The sequence below is a fragment of the Sphaeramia orbicularis genome, chromosome 15, assembly GCF_902148855.1.
Source record: "Sphaeramia orbicularis chromosome 15, fSphaOr1.1, whole genome shotgun sequence".
Classification (NCBI taxonomy): domain Eukaryota; kingdom Metazoa; phylum Chordata; class Actinopteri; order Kurtiformes; family Apogonidae; genus Sphaeramia; species Sphaeramia orbicularis.
In genome coordinates this window covers 20,060,541-20,070,821 of record NC_043971.1, presented here as the reverse complement: position 1 = coordinate 20,070,821, position 10,281 = coordinate 20,060,541, and the positions used below count along the sequence as shown (strand labels likewise).

At 37.4% G+C, this 10,281-nt stretch overlaps 1 protein-coding gene across 3 annotated transcripts; it reads left to right on the top strand.

Moving 5' to 3' along the window:
* The first annotated feature begins 225 nt into the window (after window positions 1-225).
* Window positions 226-9,878, top strand: cilk1 (ciliogenesis associated kinase 1). 3 transcript variants are annotated; one of them, XM_030156154.1, is made up of 14 exons: window positions 226-397; window positions 1,782-2,050; window positions 2,299-2,353; window positions 3,707-3,828; window positions 3,929-4,008; window positions 4,118-4,250; window positions 4,369-4,540; window positions 5,084-5,251; window positions 5,349-5,732; window positions 6,408-6,610; window positions 6,702-6,844; window positions 7,686-7,802; window positions 7,897-8,004; window positions 9,113-9,878. In XM_030156154.1, the coding sequence occupies exons 2-14, from the start codon at window positions 1,950-1,952 to the stop codon at window positions 9,259-9,261; spliced, it is 1,935 nt and encodes a 644-aa protein (XP_030012014.1). In that variant the 5' UTR covers window positions 226-397; window positions 1,782-1,949; the 3' UTR covers window positions 9,262-9,878. The 3 variants fall into 3 exon arrangements, with proteins under 3 accessions (XP_030012014.1, XP_030012016.1, XP_030012015.1); XM_030156156.1 differs by lacking the exon at window positions 226-397 and adding an exon at window positions 3,171-3,201 and having other exon boundaries at window positions 1,988-2,050; XM_030156155.1 differs by lacking the exon at window positions 226-397 and having other exon boundaries at window positions 1,988-2,050; window positions 3,171-3,828.
* The last annotated feature ends 403 nt before the right edge of the window (window positions 9,879-10,281 follow it).

The following is a 10,281-nucleotide window of genomic DNA, read 5'->3' as shown; positions in this document are numbered from 1 at the left end:
AGAGTAATACATCAAATGCACTATGTTCCAACAGTAGACAAATCCAAAGAAAGGCAAACGATTTAGCAGAAGAGTAAGTAAATGTACATTGTAATATAATCGTATTTTTGTTGCTACGTGAAGGTGATAGAGATTAATTTTACTGTGCTTTTATTCTCTGATTTCGGAGCAGAGCTGTGATTTGTTGCACGAGACCGCAAACTGTTGTAAAGTAACGCGAGATTATGATGACGAACTCTCTGGCGAAAGGGCCTGCGTGAAATTTATTTATGTTTGTGGTGGTGGGCACACACATACACTGGACGCGGTAATCTGGCTTTTGCTGTAAAAAAAGGATTTGCTGAACATAGATTACGGATGCTCGGCTATGAGTTCTTGTGGAGCTGACGAGAGAAGGGTGAGAGTTGTCTGCTGGTTCACATTTTAGTTCGTTAAGGACGCATTCAGTCAACAGTCTGTTCCTCTGTATCATTCCGTTGTTTTGTCAGCTGGGCCACTACAGCACTGCTAGCTTTAACTGTACCCCGTTAATTTCAATTATCTAAATTAAGAACCTTACAAATCGAAACACAGTAGCTAAATTGGAGCATTAAACTCCATCAGCTGCAAGTCACTACAGAGCGAAATCCCCTAGAATTGTAGTGATGAAAACAAATGATCGTTATCGCATCTTTATCTCTGTACATTAAACTAAGATAATCGTGAAATCTACCAGTAAATATTAAAGTTAGCTAGCCGCGTAATGTTATAAACCTTGATAAGTAGTTATAAAGAGCTCGGCACTGTGAATGACATATTAGATAAAACAACAAACACATTTCTTTAGCTTCGTATTCTGTTATGATTAAATATGAGTAAAGGAAACGTTGCAGTACGTACATCATGTATTGCTAATATGAGTAACGTATAGGTTAGCTAAGCTATGCTAGTGGATGATGGGTCAATATGGTGCAAATGTTACTAGAGTCACTTTACAAAAACATCCACTGTAAGGATGCAAAAAAATCTTAACATATATATTTTCTTACAAAAATAAACTACCATATTGCACAACTTAATGGCCCTATAAATACACAAAAATAAGCACTTGGTGGTTTTTAAAGTAGTTTCAGTGCGCTTCTTTACCATAAGGGTTTGTATCATACAGTGGCGGTTTTAAAGGCATATGGATTTTCCAAAATCCCACTAAACATGCACTGCAAGTTATTAGTCATTGTTTGTCTATGTCAAGAAATAGCTTAATCATTTGCCTGATTATATAAATACAGGAAATATAGGTAGGTCTGAGGTTGTCAAAAAATTGTCGCATGTAACACAATTGACATATCACCAGTAGAAAACTTCTCTTATAATGCTATTTACATCATATATTGGATAGCAATATATAAGCAGCACATTATAGAAATGCAAATGGTTGAAAAACAGATGTTTTCTTCAAAATACAACACTTCTTCTCCATATGTGGGTGGGGAACATCTATTTTTGTGTTACTGGGATTCCAGAGCATTTAAAAAGAGAATTTTTGTAATTGTATCTCAAGAAGATGTAATTGTTAAGATAACATACTGACAAACTGTTTTTCATGTCTCTCTCCAGTGTAATGTTACTGTAAATGTAAGGGTCAGCAAAATGGACCCAGTAATGGTCATAAAACAAGTTTTCAGATTAATCTTTTCTGACTGATATTAGACCTATTACCATGTTGTTGTAATATGTGAATTTAAATGAGATGTTATGCATTATTATCAGTATAGATAATCTGGTATCCATCTGTCTAACAGCTAGCAGGAGGCAAGCCAATCACATCATGAGTCCTCCAACTCTGCCCGAGGTCTTCTGCTGTTGTCACAGGAAAATCTGGTTGCATTCAGCAGCAGGAGGCAAAAACATCTCCGTTTTCCACCCAATTATTATCTGCCCCCAGACGATGGTATGGAAAGACAAGCATAATGAATAGATACACGACCATCAGACAGCTTGGGGATGGCACCTATGGATCAGTCATCCTTGGCCGCAGTCTGGAATCAGGAGAACTAGTCGCCATAAAGAAGTGAGTCTGTAGAGATAGTGTGTTTGTCTTTCTCCACACCCTTTGAATTGTGTACATAGTAACTGTGTTTTATGACTGCCCTTTTGTAATACTTACCAGAACTATGCATGGTAACTGAAAACATACTCAGGGACCTTTATGATTTGTGATCATAACGCATGACAACAGCTTTTTTGTTTGTTTTTTTTTTTTAAAAAGGCATCAGGTTGCATTTTGACATCTAGTAATTAAGAAACAATTTTTTTCAGGATGAAAAGAAAGTTTTACTCCTGGGAGGAATGCATGAACCTTCGTGAGGTCAAGGTGAGTTATTTACACAGTTACAAAGATACACAATGTTGTAGCTGAGGACAAAATGCAAATAGTAGAGGACAGTTATTGAAAAGTAATGAAGTTATAATCAGTGTTGGGGAAAAACTAGTTATCTATAAGAGTTATCCAATCAAGTACTTACAAATCAAAATGTTAGTGGTTACTAAGAGATTACATCCAAATAGGCTTTTTAGGCAATGTAGAGGCATCAATAGCTCTGTCAAACAGAGGTGAAAATTCAGTTATGTATTCCCTCTGAAATTAGAAAAGGGCTCTACATTACTGTAACATGTTGATTTAATTTTTTTATATGCATACATTTCAGATTTATTGCTCAGGTTAAAACATTTGTTAGAAAAGTAATAAGCAAGTATTATGGGCAATCAAATGTAATAATTTTTAGACTCTTAATGAATGAGGCCATAGCTTGATGAATCCGTGATGATCCATCATCTCCCGCTGTGTGCACCCACACTGTTAAGTATAATGTTCAGTGATCAAATTTTTTTTTTTTATCATTTGAATACTTAGTACTTTGCCATAGAGCTTCCGTTTAACAGTTAACTATGGCCTTTAGAAAATAACTATGGTAGACTTTTAGTAATATGTTGTCTGTAACAGGTTAAATTTTAAAAGTGATCTTCCCAACACTGGTTGTATTGACTTGATGATATTTTCATTGTTTGTGGATAATTAAATATGATGTTGATATGACTAATGTGCTGTACATTTTACTCCAGATGTCAAAAGGTGTCTGTCTTTTGTTTATACACAAATTCAACATCTTATCATCTAAATTTCCTCACAGCGCAGTCACACAGCCGCTCTAAGAGTAGAAGGTGATTTTTGTGTGCTGTTGGTTTTTCAGCTCTGGTTTCCATCCCTGGCGTAGGCTTCCCTTTTTCCTAGAGCTTGATCTTAACGCAGCAGAACATGTGTTGAAGTCAGTAGCCACATAGAGCCCTGCAAATTAGATTATCAATACAGCATGTAAAGCTATGAAATATTAAAGTCCCATTACGGCTTCCCCTTACTAAAATGTAGCATGGGTAAACCTGTATCATCCCAGTGCATACTCCTCCATCCTGCTTTCTACTACTCAATATTATTTTTCCCCTTTTATATCCAAAGCATAAATCCCACCTTTGCAGTGTTTATCTCCCAAACCACATTGTGTTTAAAGACAACTGTTTTTATTTTGTAGCTGTAGGGACTTGCTTTTGAATGTGCTGCAGTGACCTGTGTGTATTGACCAGCATGGTTAGACTCACTGCTTATTACTGCTACTATTTCTGTGTTTCTCTAATACACACATCCTTACTTAATGCCTCTTTTTGCTTTCAGTCCTTAAAGAAACTCAACCATGCAAACGTAATCAAACTTAAGGAAGTAATTCGAGAAAATGATCACTTGTACTTTGTATTTGAGTACATGAAGGAAAATTTGTATCAGCTAATGAAAGACAGGTACGTACAATTCTTATTTGTTAAGTTCCACAGCTGATTTACTGTTTAGGAAATTACTGAATGCCTACAGTTTCTGAAGCACTTCTACTGTCTGTTGCAGGACTCGGCTGTTTCCTGAGTCTGCTGTAAGGAACATTATGTTTCAGATACTACAGGGCCTTGCCTTCATTCATAAACATGGTATGCCTGTTTACGAGCTGAGTTACCTGCAACACATCACATATTGTTGTTGTTGTTTTAATGTTGTTTGTGGTTCTATATGAGATGGTCATGTGTGTATGTCTGTCAGGCTTTTTTCACAGGGATATGAAACCTGAGAACCTTCTGTGTATGGGCCCAGAGCTGGTGAAAATAGCTGACTTTGGGCTCGCCCGTGAGATCAGATCTCGACCACCATACACAGACTACGTCTCAACCAGATGGTGAGTTTCTGGTATTCTTATAAATCAAAGTACACTTTATAAATCAAAGTGTAATGGTTCAAAAAGTTCTTAGAAATTAGTCCTTAGTGCTTAGTTCTTTGTTTTTCCCCCCCAACAGGTACAGAGCGCCTGAAGTGCTCCTCCGATCAACATCCTACAGTTCGCCTATTGACCAGTGGGCAGTGGGCTGCATTATGGCAGAGCTGTACACCCTCCGCCCTCTATTTCCTGGCTCTAGCGAAGTAGACACTATATTCAAGATTTGCCAGGTCTTGGGTACACCAAAGAAGGTAACATACTTCACTGATGAAAGACATTTTTAAAAAGAACAGCCCATTTTGCCTCAGTGACTGGGACGCATCTTCTGTTTGTATCAAAACCAACTTGATAATGTTAAACCCATGGTGGAAAATAACTACAGATGCTAGTACTTCGCATTGATGTCTGTCTGTCAGCGGTACTTTTACTCCAGAACTGTTGCTTTACAGCTTCTGTTAATAGTATTGGAGAATCATATAGTTAGTTTAAAGTAAAAATTAAGAATTAATTTCTGTTAAATTATCATAGATTAGTATGCTTTTGTATCAAGTATTCCAATTGTACTTAACTATTACCATACTGCTTCTCCAATTACTGTCATTCATTAAAAAAAAACACTGGCTGTGATATGTGATGTAAAATGCAGTTTTCATCTCATGTCATGTTGTAATTTAAATACACTAAATCCTTTAATTGAAGTGAAATATTCATGGAGTTATACTTGACAGTGACTTTTACAGATTTTTCTTTTTAAATGTGAATTGATGTGTAAAAGAGTCTCCCTCTTCCTGTAGAATGACTGGCCAGAAGGATATCTGCTGGCAAATGCAATGAACTTCCGTTGGCCGCAGTGTGTCCCCAGTAGTCTGAAGACACTGATCCCAAATGCCAGTGCAGATGCAATTCATCTAATGACAGACCTGCTCCAGTGGGATCCCAAGAAGAGACCAGCTTCTGCTCAGGTATTTTAGAACCCACTCTGTGTTTTTATAGCTCTCACAGCTGAACAAACAGATAAAATATATGAGGTTGTTGTTATTCCAACTGTTTCTTCTGCAGGCTCTCAGGTACGCTTACTTCCATGTGGGCCAGGCTTTGGGCACCCCTCAGCAGATCCTGGAGCAGGGCAGACCTCAGCCAAACCTGGTGCCGCTGCAGGCCCCATTACAGTCCCAGCAGACGCTGCAGCAGCAGCAGCCCCTGCTGCTTAAGCCTGTGCCCCCCTCCCAGCCCCCACCTCCCAACCAGCACTGCTCCCCCTCCAGGCCTCTGCAGCAGATCCAGCCATCCCCCGTATCAGCAGCCGCTCAGGCTGCAGTGTACCAACGGCACACAGAGCTGATCCGAGAACAGCAACCCAAGCACATTCTGAAGCCAGAGCAGACACAAGGAACAGCACAGAGCCACCTTCCTTACATTGTTGACAAGAGTCTCCAGAGCAAGGTGAGCACACGTAACCAAGGCAACACAGTTTTCTTCCTACATTGTCATCCAAGTGAGTGTAATAAGAACCGAACATCATTGAAAACATTAGGAATGTCCTCTATTTTGAGACAACTGGGATTCTCAAACATGAAAAAACACACTCTTTTACTATGAGTTGCTTTCACAATTGACGCAAAACTAAAGTAACCTAAAAACTGAATCATAAGTATGGTGACTACAAAAAAATGACAGGAAAGGGCCTGGTTGGAGCATTAGTTAAAGGAAAAACAAATGAATAATAAAAGCCATATTCATCTATCAACCAAAGTTGAGCTGTTTGTGTTTTTCCTGTAGGATTGACAACGACAAAGTGAAAAAACAAAGTATGACATAATGCATGAAAACTATGATTGAAAATTAGCCAAATAAGTTAAACCATTATTGTGATGTTGAAATGAAATTATTTTGATTGCTTGTAATCTACAAATTCTCTAAATCGTGTTTTTATTTGGGATTTGGGAGAATTTATGTCAATAGTTTCTAGTTTTAATGGTCATTTATCTCAGATGTATACATTACCCATCAATAGTAAACCCAGTGGACTCTCCAGTTTTTTTTTTCCAGAGCTGCATTTGCTTTAAGTGGATCACTTTTCAGTTTACAGTAGATCATGGCTGACTCTTCTTCCTGCAGACGAGACAGCCATCAGAGAATACAAATGTACTGAACTACCAGCTCAAACCTAAGGGCAACCGCCGGCGCTGGGGCCACGGCACAGGACACCTAAAGGGTGAAGACTGGGACGAATATGACGAAACTGAGCCGATGCCTCTCAGTATTATTGGAAAGACAAACTTCTCAGAGAAGTCTAGGCAGGCAGACGACGCACTGAGCAGGTGGAGATCAGAGAAATCATTGCTATTATCATGACATGTAAACACAATGTTCAACGTGTAAATGTGATGAGTATTGACGCCTGTCTTTTAGATATGGAAACGTTTTGGACTTTAGCCGACCTAAAGCCCAGGAAGATGGACCTTTGAATCTGAACAAGACTACAGGCTACCAGGAGCCATCAAGGACCGCCTCTGCTAAACAGCATTACTTGAGGCAGTCGAGATATTTACCTGGTAAAACACGACGTAATCACTTCTAACAGACAATTCATGTGTGTCGAAGGAGAGTGTGTAACTGAAACAAATCAGTGTAGCACATAAAGCACTTTCATCAAACTCTTCATCTAAATACAAGTGCAATGCCCACATTTGACCTATTATGGAATTGATTTACACAAATTTTTTAACGTTTTAGAGTAAGAGATTTACATTTTACAGGGATTTAGGAGGATGTAATTACAGAATTAGAGTATAATAACCATAATTATGTTTTCAGTAGTGAATAATGACCTGAAAATGAGAATTTTTTTAGTTACTGTAGAATGAGTCTTTTAAATCTACAGAGGGAGCGTGTTGTCATTGAAAGAGTCCAGCATGTTTCAGCATCCTGGGTTAAGGTCTATTATTGGCACCTGTGACTAAAATCAGTATCAACTTAGCTAAAAAGCCAAGAATAGACAAACAAACACAGAGCCTAATGTGGAACCAGAGATTTTTTTTTATCATCCATTGTAGGTAGAGGTGAGGAATGAGGGCAGAGCAGTGCAATTTGCAACTTCACCACTAGATATCACTAAATATACACTGTATGAACTCAATTTACTTTTAACCTTGAGGCATTCAATATTTTTGATAGTCATATTTAACTTTTTTTGGTAGTACATTCATTGAAGTCATTTGTACATTTTTATTGTTTTACGGAGTCATCATTGTGTATTTTGTTGCACTCTTTTTTTAGTCAGCTATATTAAATATTAGAGTTTACCTCAATATATTCTAAGTCAAAATGAATGGATGAATGACAGTGTAGTGATTGTGTTGATTTTGTGTCTTATAATCTTCATGTTTCCTTCAGGAATTACTACAAAAAAGAATGTTTCACTCAACTCAAGTAAAGACTTCACTGGTAGCCATCTTTGGGGAAACAGCACCATTCCATTTGGAGGCACCCTACCGAGCAGAGGCGCTCACGGTAAAATCTCCGCAGATTCTTGACATCGCTAATGTCTTTGTGCATAGATCCCATTTAATGGATATGCTTTGTTTGTTTTCTTTTGACATTTTAGGTACTAATACCATCCCAGGAGGATATATGCCATCTTTTTACAAAAAAGACATGGGTTCTGCAGGTCACAGAGGACATCAGGGTCCTTCAGTGGAATCAACAGCATCAAGTGAGGATCAGTTTGACTCCTTTATTCAACTGTGTCTGTGTTTGATAGATGGGGAAATTTCTCTTTTCATCTTTTTTATCCTTTGTAACCCTGATATGTCCATTCTAAGGTGTTACAGTCACCAGATGTAACAAAAGTACACTCTCTTTTCTCAAGTAGTTGTTAGAATTACTGGTAAAGAATTAAACTTCTTTATCCAAGTAATGTAAAAGTATAGGGTCAGAAATGTGCTCAAAGTATAGAAGTTAAAAGGATGTTTGAAGGATGTTTCTGAAGACAAAGTTCTAAATTTCTAAATTCTATAAAGAGTAGGCATTGACTATTCTTCTGTCTGCAATCTAGTGTCTTATATCACCTTTTAGGTCATTTTTAGGTCCCATGGACTGTTGGTATCAGTTGGCGTCCGTTGTCCGTCTGTCGTCCGTAAACAATTTTTCAGGAATCTTCTTCTCTGAAACCATCAGTCACAATGAGTTGATATTTGTTGTGGAATATCTTTGGGGTAAGGTCTACCAAGTTTGTTCAAAGAATTGGGAAATATTGATTTTTAAATTTTTTAAATTAATTTTTGTTTAAAAATCCCTATTGGTTTATAATGGGACACATTTCAAAGTGCTATAACTTCAAAACAGTTGAGGATATTGATATAATTACTATGGGTAATAGATAGAAAGTCACATATGGTCTTTCATTTGGTGCCATGACCTTTGACCTTGAGTGATCTTGGAATGTCAAATGAATGTCAATTAATGTCTTTAAACATGTCGTTGGACTATAGGGCCCTTGGTCCTATTTTTGTATAATTTATACTTGTTACATTATTTTAGTTTTTTGTTATTGTCTTTTCTATGTGTTATTGTACTTTTCGATCTTGATGTTTGGAAAATGTACACTAATGCAAAATAAAATGATCAATAATTCCCTAGAGATTCATTGTAACTGAAGTGATGAGCCTGTTGTAAAGTACAGGAAGGAGAAAATACAGGCATTAACAAAAAAAAAGAAATACTTACATAAAGTACAAACACATGAAAACTATATTTAAGTAAAGCAGCCAAGTATTTTGGTACTTTATCCCTCTGACGGTCTCTGTCTCTGTTTGTCTTAGATTATGCAACGTGGCGGTCTGGCCGGAGTCAGATGAACAGCTCTACCAACATGCCAATGGCCAACAAAAGCACTCCAGTGCTGCCTCGCCCACCGGTGCAGACCATCCACGGGCGAACAGACTGGTCTGCCAAATACGGACACCGCTAGTGGCCTCAACGGGCTCCGATCTGCGCCCTGGAAGAGATACTGTATCTGCGCTCTTAAAGAACTCTTTCACGTCCAAAGAGTAGGCTTAGTTGTTTTATAATCTACACGTGTACATACATCTTACACAGCAATAAGTTGTGTTTCATTATATGTACTGTGAATGTTGTGAGTTGTACAATATAAAAAGTGTATGTGTATGGAAAAATACAACCAGCCAAAACTTGAACCCAGATTTGCCCTTCAGTGTTCTGTTTTGCATTCCTGTAAAATAACTGTTGTCTTCATAAAGTTACATGTGAACGCTCAGTTTTGTATCAAATTTATCATTGAATGTTGGTCACCAAACTCTAGACATAATATGCATATTATAACTCTATGAAAACTTCACTGTGACATGTTTTTGACGAATTACTTTGCCGCTGTAATTTATAATTTTGTATAGTCCTTACTGTTTTTGTTTCAGGATGATGCCCTTGTCTATCAGGTTTTTATTATTTGTCCATTACATGTTTTCAACTAAAGGCAGTGCTTTAATTTGGGTAAACTTTATACAATACTTACTACAATACTGCTGTAGAAATCTTACTTAATTTCAGCATTAAAATGATCTGACCTTACCTATAGGGAGTTATTTTTGAGTTGCTAGGTTTCCAGTGGAAGTAAACCTTTAAGTTATCACATAATTGTAGTTTTAGCTAAACACTTAGTTAATAGAATAAATGTGGGCTTCTTACTTTCATCAGTTGTGGGGTTTTAATTTTTAGGTTTGATTCCTAGTTAGAGCAGGGCTTTTCTGTGTAGAGTTTGTACGGGTTTGCATGGTCCTCTGCCATATAAAAGCCTCAAACAAACATACCAGATTAATTGTCTTATCAGTGCCCTTGAAAGTATTGCGTAAAATATGACTATTTTGCGACTCACAGTGGAACCAAGATTTTATTTATTTATTTGAAAAAAAATTTCAACAAGAAGCAAAGATCTCATAATGTTTGGATAGTTAATCTAATCTCATCTGTAAAT

Bases quoted from the DNA above. Each gene is read 5' to 3' on its own strand.
- cilk1 (XM_030156154.1), top strand. From the start codon at position 1,950: ATGAATAGATACACGACCATCAGACAGCTTGGGGATGGCACCTATGGA. The intron at 2,354-3,706 runs GTGAGTTATTTA...TTTTGCTTTCAG, and splicing joins TGAACCTTCGTGAGGTCAAG to TCCTTAAAGAAACTCAACCA. The intron at 3,829-3,928 runs GTACGTACAATT...TGTCTGTTGCAG, and splicing joins TATCAGCTAATGAAAGACAG to GACTCGGCTGTTTCCTGAGT.